Here is a 19,803-nt window from a genome sequence, read left to right as displayed (position 1 = left end):
CCAGCTCCATCCCGCTTCTCACCGGGGAAGCCCTGCCCAGCCAGGCACCCCTCTGTGACTACTCCACTCAGGGAAGTGGCATCTTGATACTCACCTCAGAATGCCTGCCACCCCTAAGGCTGACCCAGGCCTGGGGGCGAGGGGGCAGCAGGCGAGGCCAATGAGAGTAAGACCCAGGACCGGGCAGGACACGGCTCCCATGGGGGAGGGCACAGCTTGCCTGCCTGAAGCAGGAAGTGATAAGAAGGGAGCCTGAACAGGTGGTGTGGGGCAAAGTCTGCCAGGAGGGCTGAAAGGGTACTGTTCGGCCGCACACACCCAGACCTGCCTGTCTGTGTTGGCGGGGGCCACCAGATGCAGCTACACAGCCCCCACGGGCAGGCGCACAGGACTGGGACTCCCCTGGGGTCTGGCTGCTGGACTCCCTTGGCATAGCTGGCCACTGCTGCTGGGGTCCCTGGAGCTGCAGGCCAGGGCCATGGCAGGGCTCCAGTCCATACTGGTCAGCAGGGCCAAATGGTGAGGCAGCCGTGGCCCCATCCACGTAGGGCTCTGTGGTCTGCAGCCCCAGCTCGGCCCGGTGCATCCTGTATGGGGCTTGTGAGTGGGGGGCAATGCCAGATTGCCAGATGTGAGAAGAGAGGTGGAGGCTGGAGATTTCTGACGCATGGGAGGTCCCACCGTGTGGTGGAGGGGGCATGGGTCCACATTTCGTTGCTCCCTTTCTCAGCAGGATGAGCTGAGCTGGTACCCATCCTGTAGGCCAAGGACTCCAGGGCAAAGCAGAGAGCCAGAGCCTGGACATGGGACACACTGAGCATGGTCAGAGCCCAGGCTCGGCTTCCACAAGGACACCGAAGCCCAGAGAAAGCAAGCTACTTCTGGAGGTCATTGGGCCAGAAGGGAGCGCCACCGCAGGGAACCAGGCAGCCACTGAGGATGCCCTGGGGGTCAAGATCAGGTGAAAGAGCCACATGAAGGAGGGGGGCGCAGACTGGGGGCTGCTGGGCAGAGGACACGCATGCTGAGGCACTGTCTCCACTGGCACCCTGCTGCCAGGGCCGGTCCCTAAGCCCAGTGTAGCTGAGGGCTGGCTGCCTCCTCCAGGCTGCCTTTTCACTGGTGGATGCCCTCTGTCCTCACTTGACCCCAGAGAATGGGTCACAGTGTCACAGCAAGGGCCACTTCCAATCCCACCCCATGCCACAGAGAGGCCAGCCCCGCCTTCTAGAGGCATCCTGCCCATCTGTGGAGTGGGGTGGGGCGGTGAGCAGCACTTTTCTCTCAGGCCCTGTGCCACAGCACCCTACCCTCCTTGGGAAGGGTGGCGCATTAGCTGGCTGCCCCGGGTGATGGTGACCCCACGGTGCTGGGGAGTCAGAGAGATGGGAGGTGAGGGAGAGAGGTCTGGCTGAGATCATGGCCTGCTGCATCCAACTGGGTAGGGGCCTGGGAACCTGCAGGGCCTCCTCCTTCCACAATAGGCAGCTCCTCAGGGTCACGTCAGGCAGCAGGGGACAGGGCGGGGGGAGGGGGTAAGCCCAGCATGAACAGGGAGGAGGATGTGAGCCGTAAGCCGTGCCAATTCTCTTTTGCAGGCCACCGCCTCCTGCTCCTGTACCAGGGCACGTGCCCACCCCTACCGGCCCTCTAAACCTCTCAGCACCGCTGTCTGCCCCCCAAATCAGCCATGCCCGCCTCACAGGCCAGCTAGGCCTGTCCCAGAGGCCGTGGTCACTGGCAGCACATGAGTGGCTGGGTGGAGGGCCCCCAGGGCACACAGCATCTGGCTTTCCCCTCCTCCGAAGCGAGAAGACGAGACTTGTCTGTAAACCACTCAGTACTCATGTTTATTTATAAAGTTATTTCCTAAAAAGGCTGCACATAAATAGTTATCAACAAGATCGTCATACTCTGCTCTCGTCTGCTGTAAGGCCTCTCTCCAGAGCCAGGTGCAGGTGCCGTGAAGGGACACCGTGGAGGGTCACCGGCAAGCTCTGCGGCCTGAGCCATGAGGAACAGAGACGCCGTGTGTGCGGCTTCCCCTGCCCTCCCTGCGGCACCTGCTGCGCCTCTGGCCCTGGGCCCCGCAAGACTGGCTCTTCGCCTGGACCCGTGAGCACGTGCAGTCATCCAGCTCAGGCCTGGCCGCTGCGGCACCCAGGCTGGGGGCATCATGGGAGGGAGCCCCTAGGAAACCCCAGTCGCTAGAGCTGACACGGCCGGGGTGGGGGTGTCACCCGGTTAGGTTTTCATAACTGCCATGAAGGAGGCCTGCAGGAGGAAAGATGGCAAGGGCTGGGCGGCGGCTGCCCAGGATGGCAGCTGGGGCCTGCCCCCCTCATGCACCGGGCTACACTGCCACAGCTGTGACTGCAGCTCCCGCCCCTCAGCCCTCCTGCCAAGAGACAAGTGTGCCCGTGTCCCAAGCCCCACACCTACCTCCTGGAGGAGCTGCCCCAGCCTCTCCTGGCTGTGGATGGAGCGCCTGCAGGAGAGAAGACACAGTAGCCTGGCTGGCCCCCAGCCTGAGGAGCAGCTGCGCTCGCCTCCTGCCGCCCCCCTGCACGCTGACATGCCCTGCCTGCTGCTGCTCTGTTGGAACAGGTCGGAGCTGGGGTGGGTGGGCCAGAGGGGATGACAGGGAGGGGCACACAACACGCTGAGGAATCCCCCCAGCCCTAGAGCCCCACCTGTCTATCCTGGTGGCGATGGTCACCGTGAAGGCCCCTTCCGTGTCCGGCAGGTAGGTGGAGGGCACGATCCTGTAGGTCCCTGCTGACAGGTGGCAGAGCTGGCTCACTTCCTGGGCATAGCGATGCGGCACACAGCTCAGCACAGGCTCCTGAAGCAGCAGGCCGGGTGCATTGCGGCTCCCCCCGTCCACCGGAACCTGGGGGACGCACAGGCTCAGACAGGGGAGGCCTGTCCACTGGGCCGCCATGGCCAACAGGAATGGCTCTCCTTCCTCAGTTTGGGCCTTCAATACCTGTCTGAGGCTGGGCTGTGAGGGGTCAGGCAAGACAGGGGCACTCTACCTGGATCTGGATCTCCCACATCACACACCTGCCCCTTCCCAGCGGGGAGACCCGCCCAGCCTGCCAAGCTGGGCCCACCGCTCACCAAGGCCCCATAACTCTTGTTAGATGTGCAGCCCTGCCTGGGGGACTACCACCATCACCACGGCCCAGGGCTCTGTCCCAGGACTCATCTGACCGGCTCCTGGCACTGGCACTTTTATCAAAGCTCCAGTTTTTATCGAAGCTCCCCCCCAGATGCCCCAGGGGACAGCCCGGGGCGAGCAAGACTCCACAATGAGCCCCCCGCTCTTGGGGAGCACAGTGGCTCTGTCCTCCCAAAGGTACACAAGCTTCTCAGAGACCTGCCCTATATCCACAGCCCAGGCTAAGTGTGCCCACCCCACCACACCAGCCATTGTCCCAGCCCACGCCCTCCTCGGGCACCCGCTGGCTCATCAAGCCCAACTTGAGGTGGAGCCCCCAGGAGGAGCACATGTGCGGGTTGCGAGCCACTTCACTGCTGTGGCATCTGGGCCTGCGACCTCGGACCCTGACACTGTGTCTGTCTCCCTTCCTCCAACCACAGGTCTGCTCAGCACAGCACAGCCAGAGCTGAGGTGCAGGAAGGAGATCTGGGGTAGCATTTAAGATGTATAGGCCTGCCTGGGCCTCAACACCCGCTCCTCTTCACCCCATGACAGCTTTCTGACCCAAGAATTATCTAAGCCTTGCACTGGGTGGCATCTGTCACGCCACCACGCCGTTTTTTGTGGCCCCCTCCCTCCCTTTCCTGCTCCGCCAGGAGAGCCTGTGCTAGGGTCCCCTCCTGGCTCCCAGAGGATGCCCTCTCCCTGGAAGAGTGGCCCCAGAAGGGTGGGGCACGGGGAAGAACGGGGCTACATGGCTTTGGGGCAGCTCCTGGTGGGGCGCACCCTCGGGTCTCCTGGGCAGGAGGCACAGCTCAGGGGAGCAGAACTGACCTGACACTGCTGCTCTGAACTGGGGGAGTGGACGGGGGGCTGTCTGAGCTGACCCAGGGCCCCAGTGAATTATGGACTTCAGGAAACTAGACATGGATCTTGCATGGGACCGGCCACCCAGCTGTGCCCACACAACCGAGTCCAGGCCTCTGTCATGCCTGGCCACCCGTGGGGACACAGTCCCTCTGAGAGCCTCCCTGCCCCCCGGAGCAGGAGGAGCTTGCCTGGAAGATGTGGAAGCCAATGGGATGGCACTGGGCGTCCTGGCAGTGCTGGCGCAGAGTGATGCGGACGCAGCGGGGGCCTGGGCCCTCGGAGACAGACAGGGGGAAGCAGGGGTTGCTAGGGTAGGAGGCAAAGTTCCTGCTGCCCCCTGCCGTCTGGCCGCTTCTCCAGGAGCCCCGCAGCTGTACCGTCTCCCACTCGCCCTCGGGCAGGGCCTCCCTAGGGGCAGGGCTCCCGGCCGCCGGCTTGATGGCACTGCCCAGGAAAGACACACGGAAGGGCGGCTGGCAGCGAGCTCCGGACCGTGGACACACACACCCCTCCCATGAAGCTGCCCGGGCCATGCTGCCCTTTTCTCCTAGAGCTCCTCCATGCCCCTCACCTGAGGGAGATTCTCCCGCTAGAGAAGACCCGCAGCAGAAACTGCCCCGGCACGTCCTTCAGGAAGGTGCTGGGCACAGCCAGGTAGTAGCCCGGTGTGAGTTCGCAGCGGAGGTGGACCTCCCGGTCGTAGGCATGGCACACGGTGCCAGCAACGGGGGGTGTGGACAGGACCCTGGGCAGGCTGACCCGCCGCTTCTCCACCTGCACAGAGGAGGGCTGTGGGCCACCATCCCGAGAAAGGCCCCGCCACCTTCGCCCAGTGGAAGGGCCTCTCAAATGACTTCACGAAAGAGCACCTAGACCTGTGGGTCCTTCCCAGCATGGCGGGGGCCGGCGCAGAGTGCTCCCCAGGCCAGGGCTCTTACTCAACCCAGGGGTCAGAGTCCCCCTGAGCAGCAGACCAATCTAGATGGGGCTGGGCCCCGTTCCCTCCTGCCAGTCAGCCAATGGCTGCTTCTGCTTCGTCTCCCTTTGTCGGACAGACACGGGCCGGGCTGGGCGGAGCTGGGTCTGTGGGAGCCCCAGCAGATAGGTGACCCGGGAGGATGAGGCAGCTAAGGCTCCTGGTGGTCGCTCATGTCCCAGCACCCCCAGGCCCTGAGCAGGGAGGCAGGCCCAGGAGGAGTTACCTTCCAGATATGCAGGCCCACGGCCTGGTAATCCTCGCTCAGGAAGCTGGCCGGGCTCCTCGTGGCACACTCGCCCCTCGCCGGTGCCCGAGCCCGGCCTGCCCGGCCCATGGCGCGCACCCTGGGTCTCTGCAGGACGGCAACAAACACCTCGCTCGGTTCTGAGACCCGCAGCCAGAATTTGGGGTTGCTGGGAAAGCCGCTGTTGTTCCGACAGCCTCCTGCCGACTGCCCCTTGACCCAGGCCCCAGGCAGTTCCTGAGTGTGGCACAGCGCCTTTTCTAGGGGAGAACCAGCAGGCAGCAGCCTCAGGAAAGGACTCCTACTCAGGCTTCCCTGCCACTCTCATCAGCACCAGCTACAGCACCCTAGAGGCAGGAGCCCCGCAGTCTCCCGCCACCTCAAGCCGCCTGGGATGGGAGGGGATGGAGCGCTCACTCGGCACACAGGGTGAGCAGAATAGGCCCCGGGGCGAGGGTTTTGCTGGGAGCCCCCAGAGGGATGCGGTGGCTGCTCAGCCCTGACATCCGGAGGCAGGGAGGCTCTGAGAGCCTGTGCGGGTCGGCGTACCCCTACAAGGGCCTGTCCCAGGTACAGGCCTCCCCCTTACCTGAGTAGAGGCTCTGCAGGTAGCCGGCCTCTGTGATCGGGAAGCCAATGGTGACTTCATCAAACTCCCGGAGGAACTCCTCCTCCTCCACCCAGAACTCCCCTTCCTGCAGCTGGGACAGCAACTTGGACTCATCGGCTGGGTCCACCTGGCTCCACCCTTCGCCCCTGGAAGGCAGTTTCCTTCAGCGGCGGCCCGTCACCCCTGAGCTGACAGCACTGATGCGGGGAGCTCCGTGACCTGCCAGTTTCTTGCCGGCCCAGCTCAGATTGGCTCTGCCCTGGCCATACCCCCCCTCCCTCTCTGAGGCTCCTACCTCAGACCTGTCTGTCCAGGGCTGTTCCCCTGAGCAGGCTAGTGAAGGCTGTGCCTGAGCTGCTGCTAGCCTCCTATACCCAGGAGGAAGGGTTCGGATCTGCTGACCAACTGCGGTTGGCTATGGGCGTGGACCCAGGGCCCTCGCTCAATCCTGGTCCCCGGCATCAGTAAAGGTCTTAAAGCTAAGCTGCACACTGTGATTCAGGTGTCCCACATGTCCTGTCACCCATAGCCCAACCGGGCATCCACCAGTCCGTGGGCATGCTCAAGATAGGAGCCCAGGGCCTCGGTCCTAGCACCAAGGCCCAACCAGCCCTCTAAGGCCATCTGGGGCCAAACGCAGGACCCAGGGGCCACAGGCAGGTGCCAGGGGGCCTTGTGGGAGACAACTGCACTGCGCTGACCAGCTACAAACCCGCATGGGCACACGCACATGGCTGCAACGGCTCTTCCCTGCCGCTTGGGGCCCCGGACCCCTGCCCTCCCTGACAGCAGCACAGTCCCGGCCCTCAGCCACACTCACCCCTCTCTCCAGGGCCCCTGCCAGCACCGCCGGCCCCAGGGATTCTGAATACGCAGCAGCAGGAGGCTCTGGCCGGCCCGGCCCTGGAGCTCTTGCAGATCCGACACAATGAAGGCATGAAACTCCCCCAGCTCCCTGGCACCTGGGTGAGGAATGGCTGGGTTGTAGGCTGGAAGTCCCCAAACTAGGCACACGCACCAGTCTGTCTCCCTCCCCATGGGATGCACGAGCCCACCCGACCGTGGTCATGGCAGCGCCTAGCTCCCAACGGACAGCTGGGGCTCCTTTCCTGACCACTGTGGACAAGTGAGCTTAGGAGTGGCCTGAGCCAGTGCAGAGCCCCGGCTGAGGACCTGGGTGTAGACTGTGGCTCGGCTGCCAAGGGCCCAGCTGGCCATTCCCTTCTCGGGGCCTCGGTTCCCGCTGGGGTGGAGGAGCAAGGCTGGCCAGCTGATAAGGCAGTGCAGGGCGGGTTCTCAAATGTGCAGCTACAAGGGTTGTCAACAACAGGTCTGGGGCAGGTCTGGGACCTCCAAGAAGAGCAATCTCCTCCTGGCCAGGCTGGCTAGCTGAGTGGGCAGGGGGGCACTGCACGGCCAGAGACTGTGGGACCAAACACTGCTGGGGGGCAGACTGGAGGCCCAGAAAGGAAACAACCCTATTTGCCCAGAGTCCCTTGGGTCACACCATATGGAAGTGGAGGAGCCAAATGGTGACTAGAGCCCCACCTGCGGAAGAGGGGTGGCAGTCCAGAAAGAAAAAGAAATTTCTGGAATGTCTTTAAAAAAGCTTTCTTTAGGGGTGCCTGGGTGGCTCCCTGGATTAAAGCCTCTGCCTTCTACTCAGGTCATGATCCAGGAGTCCTAGAATTGAGCCCTGCATCAGGTTCTCTGTTCAGCAGGGAGCCTGCTTCCCCTTCTCTCTGTCTCTGCCTACTTGTGATCTGTCTGTCAAATAAATAAATAAAATCCTTAAAAAAAAAAAAAAAAAAGGAAAGAAAAGAAAAAGCTTTCTTTAGAATGGCGCTGCAGCCACCACTCTGGGTGTCTGCCCAAATCCCCAGCGCCGAGACACCTCTGCAGGATCCAGCTGAGCGCTGGCAGCAACCCCTGCTTTGTCTGGGGGTTTCTGCAAAGCCTGGGGTGCTAAGAATGAGCCCTGCCCCAGCTTGGGGGCGGCTGGTGCCAAGCCTCAGGGAGAGTTCTGACGCCGCACTCTGCACAGTCAGCATGGCCCCTGTGGGCCTCCCCCCGCCCCCTCGCAGAGTGGTGGCAGCCTGACCTGTGCCCAGCCCAGTGGCGTTCACTGTCCACACACACTGTTTATTTCAACGTCTGTGTCCTTGGGCCAAAAAACCCATTATGAGAATCATCCTAAACGTGCAGGCTGTTAAATACGGAAACATTCAGTAATTCTGTCCCTAATGTGAAAGACTGGAAAGCCCCGAAATGGGCGGTGTTAAGGGGCAGAGTAAGAAGACACATCAGCCTGGCTGACAGAACGAGACACCTGCAGTCCGCACAGTGCCCGAGAAAGCAGAGGGAGCACAAGGTACAACACACGCGCCTGGTTGTGGAAAAGCCCCGAGGGTCACGGAAAAGTCAAAACAGTTCCGTGTGCGCGGTTTCTTCCTTTTGAGAAACTTCCTTTAATGAGCACGGAAACCACTCAAGTGAAAACCCGAGTCTGATTCTGCCAGGGTGCCATGGGCCGGAAATGCCGCCACCCCGGGTTCTGGAGTTTCCGGTGGCGGCCGCCCTGGCAGAGGTTCCAGCCTCAACCTACTCCCGAAGTTGGGGAGAAAGAAAAAAGTCAAGGGAAAAAGGGACCCTCCCTCTGGAGAAGGACAGGTGGCAGGGGAAGGTCACACACCAGACACCGGGTTTTAAAGACAAATGTCTTGTTTTCCACTCAGTCCCGACGGGGCCCTGAGAACCAGCCCGTGTGCAGCTGTGGGGCACAGGGGCACAGGCCCATCCCACGGGCACCTGCCTGCCGCCTCACCTGCTCTGGGGCTGAGCACCGAGCAGCTTATCAGACACCGGTCCTTGAGGCTGAGCAACTGCCGACAAGTCCTGTGCTCTGAGCCGCCGGGCCTGTCCTGCTGGCCACTGGTTCTGGCCAAGTCCTTCAGGCTCCACCTTTCTGCCAGGCCCCCAGTGAGGTCCACCAGGGCATCGGCCACCTGCCCCGCCCACAGGTGCTCGTAGGACCCGTAGACCCTGGGGAGACACAACCATAGGAAGTGAGCCTCTGGCACGGGGACACAGTGGCCTGCCTCTCTTCCATCTGCAACACCCTCAAATCACCTGACCCTCCACTTCAGTAGCTTCTCTTTACTCCTGCCTCATCCTCACCAAGCACAGACATCATTGGACTCTCAAAGGCCACACTGCACAGTGGGCCCAGCCCCGCCCTACGGCCTCCAGCGTGGACACAAGCGGGAGGCAGCACGAGGCGTGAGGCTGTGAACACGCACTGCTCCACTTCTCCAGATCGTGCCCCTGGTCCTGGGATGGAGGCACTCGCACACACATCACTGCAGGCCTGCCTCACTCCCTTTGTGCAAAGGCCTGCTTATCACAGCGGCCTCTTCCGGCAGGCTGAGCACTACATTCTAAGAGGGCCATTTTCCCCTTCAGACCTGGGGTGAGGGGCACGGCCTTAGGCAGGACCTCGATAAGCAAGCACAGAAATCTGGGTGGCTTTACTCCTCCCACCTGACTTTGAAGCGAGGACAGGGAAAAAGGGAGTGGGTAGCAGGGGTGGAGTTGGTCGGGGGGCGGGGGGCGGAGACGGGCACTACAGGCCCTGTCTCAGAGTTTCTGTCTCTGGACAGGTTGGTCCCACCGCAAGCCCGGCTGCCAGGTTCTGGGGACTGAGGAGGGCGCTCAGCCCAGGGAGAGCGGAGATGTGCTGCCCAGGAACGGCCTAAGGCAGCTGTGGCTCTCCAGCCCACCCCAGCCTGGCCCCTCCAGCCTTCGGCATGCGTACTTGGCATAGACTTTCTCCAGTAGGGGAAGCCAGAACACATCCTCTCTCTGGCACCGGGAGAAGCAGAGTCTCCCTGCAAGACAAGGCAGACGGTCATCTACGGTCACCTCCAGCCAGTGTCCAAATTGCCAGATTCGACAAGTAAAGGAGCCGCGGTACGTGTGGTCACGCCAGCTCGGCTGTCCTGGAGGGAAGACCTACCACGCACAGGGAAAGGCAAAAGGAGAGCATGAGAGACAAACCATGCAGTGTTTCCCACGCACTGTCACAAGAGCAGCTCCACGCTACCCTGCTGCTCTGCCCGGGGCCTGACTTCGCTCCACAGCTGGATGTCCATGTGGATGCAAAACCCAGTCGCCACACAGAAAACTAACAGACTTTCTAGTAAAACATCTTAGGACCACACTGAAGGAGCCGAGTGTCTCTAAAACCTTAAGGCCAACGATGATGTCCTACTGTCCCAAATAAGCTCTTGACCTGAATCCAAAACAAACATGACTTTTACAGGCAATTCTCGGCAAAGCTGGCTGCGGATGGCGGTCACAGTGACCCCCCAGCTGCAGGTGGGGCGGGGGCGGGAGTCTCAGGAGTTCTGCCAGCGCCTGGACCCAGTGTGTTCACTGCAGGCTTTGGAGTTCTGACCCAGAATAAGACACAGGTAGGGTCTGCACCTACACAGGCTTGTCTGGTCCTGCTCTGTCACTTACTGACTATGAACATGTTATCAAAGGTTTTAGCGTTGTTTGCAAATGAGGGTCAAAGCCAGACAGGCCCTGAGCACAAAGGCCAGCAACTATGGTGTGATTAGCAGGGCCTGGGGACATGGGAGTAGCTCCAAAGGGGTCACTACTGTCAATGTTGCTGCTTTAATCAGTAATGTCCAGGCAGGAGCCAAACAAAGCTGTGAGGCTCCTGGAGAAGCCCACTGAGCAGGTCTTTTATACCTGTGCTATCAGCCTAGCATCTGAAACAGTTTTAACCACCTTTTGCCAATTTATGTTCAAAACTGTTAAAAACAAAAAAAGTCAACTAGCTAGGGAAACATACTCCAAACCAGGGGCATAGGACCCATCAGCCGAACCTTCCCTACTCTGGGTAGCTGTGCTCATCTTTGCATGAGCACAGCGCACAGCTTGCATGAGAACCCAAGGCTCAGAAAGGCAGAGCAGAGGGGAAAGCCCACGTGCTGGAACCCTAGGGACACCTCAGAGCCCCTGTGGCCTGAGTGCAGAGCTGTCTCTTCCCACCAGCCACACCAGGCAGCCACAGCAGAGCCCACAGAGCAGGAGCTTCAGCTGTCCTGCCTCAGGCTTCCTTCCTGAGCACAGCGGACAGGAAGACAGCGGAAGAGCAGCCCCGCCCACCCCAGATACCTGGTCCAGGAGCTGCTGGCTCTTCTGTAGAGCGGCGCAGGCACAAAGGAGCCAGCAGTCTCCCAGCAGCCCTTGCTTCACCTGTCCGTCCAGTGGGTTATCTCCAAACAGCCGGGGCGTGGCACAAATTTCCTGAAATAAAGAATATCACCCAGTTACATCATGCCTGAAGACTAGTCTCTAAAACTAAGGAGACAGGATCGAGGCGACAGGCCTGGGGAGGAGCTCTTCTGGTCACCCATACTGCCTAAGAGGGAAGGAGAAGCAGCTGGCCTCCCATAGCCCCTCCTGGCTTTAGATCACCCCATCCGGCTTAAGTCCTAGGGTCCCTGTCTCTTTCTGTCTACCTTCCTAAAATGGCAAAACTGCAACTCTAGATGAGTCCTTCTCGAAACCGCTAACTTGCCCTAGAAAATGGTTTCACTTTAAATTCGTAATGGCAAATCTCAGACGGATCCTGCTTAATTTCCCCAAACCCAGACTACTTTATACCTTCCCCTTTCCCCTCCTCTCAACACTTCCATGCCCCCACCCTTTCCCACGGCCCTCTGAGCTGATGACCTTGCCAGAAGCTTCCTCAGAAGCTACCCCCGCCTGACCCCCTCTCCTGCCTTCTTTAGAGCCAGCGTTCCTCCCATGACCCCCTCCCTCCTCCACCCCTGCAGGGAAAATTCCACCAGCATAAGGCAGAGAGAACCCCCATCTTCTGTAAGATACTGCCTCCCTCTGTATTATCTCCCCTTGAGTCTTCCCTTCTCTGACAGACTTCTTGTGAAAGAGCTGCCTTCCTTACTTCCTCCATCCTGCTCCCTAAGCATGGGCCCCTCCAGCCTCTGGGCCAGTCACCTCTGTGTTGTCAAATCCAAAGGGCTCACTCTGTTCTCATCTTTCCTGACACTTGGCAGCATCACAGAACAGTGGCTGTCCCCTTGCACTCCTCCACAGTCCCCTCTTGGCTCCCAGGGTTCCACGTGTTCCTGGCTGTCCTTTCACCTCACCGCCTGCTGGTTCTCCAAGCTACCTGCCAAGACACCTGCTTGAACTCTCTAGGGAATGTTAGGGGCCCTCAAGGCTCAGTTCCAAGCCCTCTCTTCTTTTTCAGACCCACTTTCTCCTGAAATACTGTTTGGGGCCCTCGGCCCTGTTATGGGCCCCATTCCCAGATGTCTGGGTCCTCTAGCCCAGAACTTCCTGAGCACCTCTCAAGCCCACCTGCCTGTGGACAGCTCTGCTCACGCCTGTGCGAGCAAAATGGAATGCCAGAGTTCCATTCCTAGCTATCCCCCACCTCCCAGTGTCCCCCAGCACATCAAACAGGACCACCATCTACCCAGGTGCCCAGGCTACAAATCTGGAAGTCGTTCTTTTTTTTTTTTTTTTTTTAAGATTTTATTTATTTGACAGAGAGAGATCACAAGTAGGCAGAGAGGCAAGCAGAGAGAGAGAGAGAGGAGAAAGCAGGCTCCCTGCCAAGCAGAGAGCCCGATGAGGGACTCGATCCCAGAACCCTGAGATCATGACCTGAGCTGAAGGCAGAGGCTTAACCCACTGAGCCACCCAAGCGCCCCCTGGAAGTCGTTCTTGATCCTTGCTTCATCCTCACCCTCTACTTCCAATTGGTCACTAAGACTCATTAACCACCCTCCAAATTATTTCTCAAATCCATCCACTTCAAAGCCCCGTCCTACTGGGTGCCATGCTACCCTGAGCCCCTGCACCTCTCTCTAGGACCACTGCATTCCTGCCCTGTCAGTCCACTTCCTAGCCAGCAGTAAAAGTGAGCTTCTTCAAACATAAACTCACTCAAATCCCTCCTCTACTAAAACCCTCTAAAGGCCTCCCACTGTGCCTAAAATGCATTTTTAATCCCAATTCCACTGGCACTTTCGTGCTTCCCGAGCACCTCTGTGACCTGAGCCACGCTGCTCCGAGGGCTGGTGACAGACCGTGCAGCGGTCTCCACCAAGACCGTGTACTTGCCGGCAGGGGAGGGCTCTCCCCGAGGTTTTACTTATCAGATGAACCATTTGTAAAGATGGTCTGCACTAGCGCACGCAGCACTAGGCCAGAGCGTCCCTCTCCATGGACAGCGTCAAGCGTTCCCATGCGGAAATGCCGGTGCACTTGGTGCGAACAGCCTTGCCTTCCAGAAGAGCAGGAGCGCGGTCCATCCCGGCAAACGCGGGAAACAGAGCCCGGCCGCCTGTGGCCGGAAGAGCCGTGCGGGCCAGAGGCTCGGCCGGCCGGACGCCCGTCAGAGGAGAAGCGGGGCCAGGCTGGCGTCTGGTGCACCGGACTTCTCGCCCTGCCCGAACCGCCTTCGGAACCGAGATTCGCGCTGGCTCCCTCGCGGGGGTACCCTCCCCCCACCCCGCTCCTAAGGGCCGCAGCGGCACCCAGCCTGAGGCAGAGCGCGGGGCCCGACCCAAGGTTCGAGGCCCGGCCCGAGGTTCGGGACCCAGCCCGAGGTTCGGGGCCCTGCGCGAGGTTCGAGGCCCAGGTCGAGGTTCGGGGCCCGACCTGAGGTTCGGGGCCCGACCCGAGGTTCGGGGCCCGCGCCAGCCGCCCCACCTGCGGCCGCCTCCATGTGATGTCCTCGCGGAACTGGACCAGCGGCGTGGAGAAGCTGGAGAAAAGCGAGGAGTCCGAAGCCGGGAAGTCGGCGTCCCGGAAGAGCTCCCTGGCCGGCGCCCGCATCCTGGGCGCCCCGGGTTCCCATGGGCTGCCCGCGCCCCCGGCGCCGAGCTAGGCCCCGGAAGGAAGGAGAGTCCACCGCACGCCCCGCGCGCGCCCGCTCAGTCGCCCCGGTAACCGCCGGACCACGTGACACCGCGACCCAATCGCACTCAAACGGCGAACGTGCCCTCCCACCGGGGAGGCGTGGCTCCCGAGCTCTGCAGTCGCGGGTCTGTGTAGTCGCCCCGGCTGCAGTTCTCTTTCCGGGGTGGGGTCTGGGGGGTTGACTGGGCCGCTACTGATACCCCACGGGCCGACGGGCACCGTGTGGTCGAGCCGGTGCAGCTCGTTCCGGGGCGTCGGGGCCGCTTGGGGTCGCGGGCTCTTGGGGCTGAAGGGACCTGAGAGGCCTGTCCACCGAGGTCGGGCCGCGGACTACAGGTCCCAGCATGCAGCACCGCCTCCCGGAATGCTCCTCTCCTAGCGGCGGCGGCGGCGGCGGCTGCGGGTCGGGCCGCCTGGTCAGGGAGGAGTCCGTGAGAGGCTCACGGGGTAAGGCGGCGGCGAGCCGCTGCGGTGGCCAAGGGCTGGGCTCTTGGCTGCAGCTGGCCGCGGGGAGGGCCTGTCGGGCTTGGGACGCTGTCTCCTTAGCGGGGCAGACGACGAGGCGGCCGCAGATGGCAGGATATATGGCCCTATGGGCGGGACAGTGAGGGACCTGGACGTGCGGTTACGGCTGCGGGCAGGCAAGGACAGGGATCCCGGGCCCTGCCTCAGTATTTACACTCGCTGCGGGAACCGGCATTTCCCCATTCCTGGGAAGGACGGAAGGCAGGCCTCCGGAGGCTTGTCCGCCGGCCCCGCGAAGCCTGCTTCAGTGACCTCGGAGCCTTCCCAGAGGGCTGGGCAGGGGAGGAGAAGCGACCTCAGCCCTTGTCGTGGCAGCTCTCCGCTACTACTGGGGTTACTCAGATCTTGCATTCCAGGCTGCCTTTATCTAACCCCCAGACAGGAAGGGTAGTCCAGTCTGAGGGGTTCTGCTATGGAGCGGACAAGTCCCTGCTGCCAGGAGAGAGGCAACCAGGTTCCCGTGACAGCGGCAGCTCCTCCCTACGACGGTGTCACACTGTGGGAGCCCCACCCACCAGGCTATTTCGGAGTCCTGGAGGGCTCTGTTGAAGTTCTGGAAAACAACTAGATATCTCAACTCCTGTCTCTGGGATGTTAGGACTTCACGACTGTTCGGCATTCCTATAGCGTTATCTCCTGCAGAAGATGCCAGTGACTCCTTGGGAGGCTGGCGGCTGCACTGGAGCCGAAAGGAATCTGGAAAGGCCTGGACTTGGCTTCACGTTAGGTTCTGACGAAGTAAGTGACATTTCCTATGTGCCCTGGGTTGCTGGACTGTTCTCTCCAGGTAGCACACTGGGGAGAGTCCTAGAGGCTTGGGTGTCCAGTCCACCATCTGGAGAGCAGGCAGCTTTCTGCGGACATGTGCGACACACATGACCATTTCCTTTCCCGAGCCTGTGGGTGTTAACGGGTTCTGTGGAATCTGAGCCCTGCCTCCTCCCCTCCAGCTCCCCAGGTTATCACTACTCTGGAGTTTTTGTGCTCCATGACTTTGCTCACACTTATGCCCGGATGACTCCCTGTTGTTTTTCAAGGGATAGTCTCTGACTTCACCACTTGGGGCTGGGGGTTGTCTCTTCTGAACCCCCACATCTCTTCCTTGTTCAGTGGGCAATAACCAGGCCCTGTATTCTCATGGGGACACAGAGAGTAGAAACCTGATTTAGTTGCTACAGCTGAAGTCATCTGGGGAGTCCAGACCTCTCCTTAGCTCAGGGCCAGAAGTTTTAGAGAGGAGCACGTGCCCCAGCTCAGAGCAACAGGACACAGGGAACAGTCCTCTGGGGGGGGGGGGCGTTCCCCCACAATCTGCCCAGGGCACTCAATGGCGCCTTCTTTTGTAGCCAGCTTTAGCTGCTGGCGTGTGGAGGGCTGGTGACAGAGACTGCTGCAGTCAGCTCGTGACCACAGGGGGACAACCCAGAGGACAAAGGCCTGCACACGGAGACTCCAGAGCAGAAAGAGCCCGGTGATGTCCCCGAGCCCCTGATCTTGTTGGTCCTAGGATCGTCCACCTTGGGATTATGATTTCATAGATGATAAATACAGTTTTACAGTTTGAGTAAATTTTGAGTTGAGTCTTTTGTTTCAGCCCTGTACACCTTGTCCAGAGGCCTGTATGCATTGACTACTGCTGTGAGTCAAGTTGCCCCAAAACTTAGAAACTTAAACGTTTATTAGGTCACAGTTTCTATGGGTTAGGAAACCTGGCGGCAGGTGGCTGGTTCTGGCTGAGGGTCTCTGGGGATGGCAGTCACAGTGTCGGCCAGAACTGAGCCAGCTGGAGACTGGCTGGGGCCGGAGACCTCCACTCCTTGTCATGTGGGCCTTTGTGAAGCTGCTTGAGTGTTCTCACCACTCGGGGTTTCTCCTGGAGCAAGCGATCCCAGGGGAATGGAAAGCGGACGCTGCGGGGTGGTTTTTATTTTTTAAAGGTTTTGTGTATTTATGTGAGAGACAGTGCACAAGCGAGAGCGCACAGGCAGGGGGAGCTGCAGAGGGAGAGGGAGAAGCAGACTCCCCAGTAAGCAGGGAGCCTGATGTAGGACTCAATCCCAGGACCCTGGGATCATGACTGGGAGTGGAAGGCAGACACTTAACTGACTGAGCCACCCAGGCGTCCCTCCAGGGCGTTTTATGACCCATCTCGGACGTCCTCCATTGTTTCCACCACGTTCTCTTCAGTGCAGTCCACACTCAAGAGAGGGAGCATGAGAAGCTGTGCACATGCGTTAAGGCCCCTGTAGGCCCTAAGGGGTGGGCTGGGAGTGTGGTTTGTGCAGGGACCAGATGAGCCATGTGGGAGCCTGGGGAGGGTGGGGGTGGCTGCCCAGGGCTTTTACTTCGAGGGATCACGCGTTGTGAGGTGGGCTTGGAAGGAGGTCTTTGAGGCTAGGATGGAAGAGTGAGCCCAGGGTCCCAGGTTTTGAACCAGCGAAGGAGAAAGAGATTTAGTTTCTTTGAAGGTGCTTGGTGACTAGTCACGTGAGTCAGAGAGAGGGCGGGTGCTGCAGGATGGTGGTGCCAAGTGAGCAGCCCTGGGGGCCCTGTGGACTTGTAAGAAAGACTGGCTTTGTGCCCCATCAGTTTAGGAAGCTCATGGGACTCCTCTCGAAAGAACGGTCTTTGTTCAGGGACATGCCTTGACGTGGATCAGGGCAGGCATGCTCTCCGTCACATGGCCAGGCCAGGTCTGAATCACAGGGCAGTTTCTGGCCCACAAAACCATGCAGGCCCTGGGTCCCACCCCCAGCAGCCAGAGAGGGGCCCAGTGTCCTGGTCCTGCGGGCAACAGGGTACACTCCGGGCAAGGCCTTCTCTCTGGGAATCTCCAAATGAGGGAAGGGTACAGGTGCGAGGCTCCCCGGCCTAGCCAGGCCCACAGCCTACAGGAGCAGCCCCCTAACATGCCTGTCCGACAGCCAACTCTGCCGTCAGACCACAGGGATGACGGGAACCCAGTCAGCCACCCCAGCAGGTCCAGAAGCTGTCTGGACCAGCAGCTCAGAGGCCCAGAGCCTGGACCGCTTTAAAGTCACATGAGCAAGGATTCTCCTGACTGCTCTTGGCCTCTGTGTCAACCACAAGCCCTGTGGTACAGAGTACCCAGGGTGGTCGTGACAATTAAGTGAGAAAGAATGCAAGGTACATTGGCTGCCCTTGGCAGGTGGGGGGATGGTCATTGAGGACGATAGTCCTGGGTCGTGGAGGGTGGTCCGTGAGAACATGGACTGCTTCTCTGTGGGATCATTTGAGGTGGAGTAGGAGTTGGGTCCTAGAACCTTGGGTCTCTGTTCCCCAGATGGAAGGTTCGAGCTGAAGGAATTCTGAGGCAGGGCTGGAACAGGGCCCTTTCTGCCATGCTTGCACCATAAGAAAGAGGGTCCCACCGCTAAGGGCTCGAAGGGTCGAACTCATTTGAAACACGATGAGTGTTGAGTTTGTGTGGTCCTTGCCCATCCCAAAAGCAGGTATCACTGCCCCATATTAGGACAAGGAGCCTGAGCTTCAAAGGGAGGAGGTGGTGGGCCAGGCGTGCTCTGCCGTGGGGAGCACAAAGACCGCACCCCAGCCAGCCAGACCTAGTTCACTTTGCTCACTGCAACAGAGGAATGGCTTCTTTTCGGTTGGTGTTATAGGTTAATATTTTTTCCAAGCACCTAATAGGAATTTTCCCCCCAACTCTTGCTCTAGAGGGTCCTAGGGGTCATGCATTCAGTGTTGCCATGAACACAGTGTCCTGGTCCTGCGGGCAACAGGGTACACTCCGGGCAAGGCCTTCTCTCTGGGAATCTCCAAATGAGGGAAGGGTACAGGTGCCCTGCGGCTGGCGAGCCATCTGGGCTGCAAGCTGTTCTCTGCGTCTGGGTGTGTGCCGTCTTCTCCTTGGCTTGCTCACCTTCCACCAAGGAGAGGTCTCCCCTGGCCTGGGTAGGCGGGTGGGCGGTGAGCTCCTGAGCAGCCTGCCCCGGGCCTGTCAGAAGCCCTCCCATGGGCTGTGCTGGGGGCTGGCCAGCGCCCGACCGCCCTGCCCAGCCTGTGTTTCGTGGTCATTTCCCTGCTCTGGGGCTTTTGCTCTCCCAGGGTGTCTGGGCTGGGGGCGGTTTACCAAGGAAATGGGCGGGGGACAGGGGCAGCTAACATTAGGGTTCTGTTGGCAGAAAGACAATCTGTGCTGGGTGTGCAGGGTAAGCAGGAGCAGGGCCAGGAGAGCTGATGGGAAGAGTGGCAGGGGGGAGCAGAGGGGAGGCAATGCTAAGGAAATGAGGCTGGGGTCCGGGGGGCCTGCTGTGGACGGAAAAGCAAGCTACAGGCAGAGGGAGGGCGCCTCAATTCATGTGAACATTGTGTGGCTTTGTCTCACTGTGACCACCTGGTCTTGAGGAATCCCACTTCACATTTCCTCTGTACTTACCCTTCAGGCTCCTTTGCTAACTCTAGAACATTCTTTGTCCCGTATTCCAGCCCATGAATCCTCTCTGCATTGTGATCTTTTTGGGGGAGAGAGGGGTCATTTTTTTATTGTAGTGATGGCTCTTTAAAACAGTTTCCAAGCCTCTGCCTGGTTCTTTTCCATGTGTCCCAGTGTCCTGCAAGTGCCCATCCCTACTTTATGGCATATTTCAAGCCCCCCACCCCCGCCATTGTGGCTGAAATTTTCCTTCCACGTGTTGTGATGTCGTCCTCTGACCACTCTGCTTGCTGTTCCCTTGGGTGTGAATTTGGTCTGGCTGGTGCTGACCCGCTCCTGGGGGTGCCGGGCTGAGTAAAGTCACAACTTTAGACCTGAAGTTGTGCCTCAGGCACCTGGCCTTAGGGGAGGGGCCTACCCCCAGTGAGTCCCTGAGAGAGTTGGGGGCACTCCGGAGGCAGGCCGGACCACACAAGACACTGCCTGAGGGACCCTAGGACCAGAGAGGCTCCCAGCAGCGTGGGGCACCATGTGCAAACCTGCAGCCTCCCTCCTACCTTCCTTGAGTGTCTGCTCTCCTCACAGGCCCACGAGAGCCACTGCTGGAGGCCATTGCCATCCTCTTTCTGGACATCATGCCCGTCTCCCTGGACACCGCTCTCCCACCTGGCTGGCTGCTCCCTTCTCCATCACCCAAATGCAGCTGTTCCCCAGAGTTCTGTCCTCAGCCCTACAGAGGTCACTACTGCCACTTGCCACCCCCTTTAGAGCACGTGGTGGGAGTGGCTATGCGGGCCCCCTAGTGCGTGCCCTTGCCATGGCCAGTGTGAGCCCCTCCTCAGCTCTCACTCATCTCTGGCAAGATGTCTGGAATGTTCCAGATGTCATCTCCTTTGTCAGCACGGGTGGCCCCGAGGAACCACAGCAATGGGAAGCCCACCCCACTGCCCGCCTATAGCAGGAAGGAGAAATCCCCCTTGTTGAAAACGTTGGTATTTCAGAGGGTTCGTTGCTGGAGAGTGACTCC

At 60.0% G+C, this 19,803-nt stretch overlaps 1 protein-coding gene across 2 annotated transcripts; it reads right to left on the bottom strand.

The window, feature by feature from the left end:
- Positions 1–1,831: 1,831 nt before the first annotated feature.
- On the bottom strand, positions 1,832–13,797 carry LOC111141886 (calpain 10). Of its 2 annotated transcripts, XM_022494753.1 has the most exons (12): positions 13,628–13,797; positions 11,057–11,188; positions 9,684–9,880; positions 8,694–8,911; positions 6,690–6,831; positions 5,849–6,015; positions 5,239–5,519; positions 4,608–4,810; positions 4,225–4,480; positions 2,694–2,893; positions 2,443–2,488; positions 1,832–2,274 (listed from the first exon to the last, which is right to left on the bottom strand). In XM_022494753.1, exons 1-12 carry the CDS (start codon positions 13,751–13,753, stop codon positions 2,245–2,247), a joined length of 1,998 nt encoding a protein of 665 aa, XP_022350461.1. In that variant the 5' UTR covers positions 13,754–13,797; the 3' UTR covers positions 1,832–2,244. The 2 variants fall into 2 exon arrangements, with proteins under 2 accessions (XP_022350461.1, XP_022350547.1); XM_022494839.1 differs by lacking the exons at positions 4,225–4,480; positions 4,608–4,810.
- Between the last annotated feature and the right edge of the window lie 6,006 nt (positions 13,798–19,803).

The sequence above is a fragment of the Enhydra lutris genome, unplaced genomic scaffold (genome assembly GCF_002288905.1).
Source record: "Enhydra lutris kenyoni isolate GAN:26980312 unplaced genomic scaffold, ASM228890v2 scaffoldscaffold1, whole genome shotgun sequence".
In the NCBI taxonomy this organism is placed as follows: Eukaryota; Metazoa; Chordata; class Mammalia; order Carnivora; family Mustelidae; genus Enhydra; species Enhydra lutris.
This window is presented reverse-complemented; position numbering and strand designations above follow the sequence as displayed.

What these genes read in the sequence shown, in the direction of transcription:
- LOC111141886 (XM_022494753.1), bottom strand. Translation starts at nt 13,753, where the DNA reads ATGCGGGCGCCGGCCAGGGAGCTCTTCCGGGACGCCGACTTCCCGGCT. An exon ending in TTGGCTTCCACATCTTCCAG is followed by an intron (nt 2,894 to 4,224) that starts GCAAGCTCCTCC and finishes TGCGTCCCCCAG; the next exon opens with GTTCCGGTGGACGGGGGGAG. An exon ending in ATCGCCACCAGGATAGACAG is followed by an intron (nt 2,489 to 2,693) that starts GTGGGGCTCTAG and finishes TCTCTCCTGCAG; the next exon opens with GCGCTCCATCCACAGCCAGG.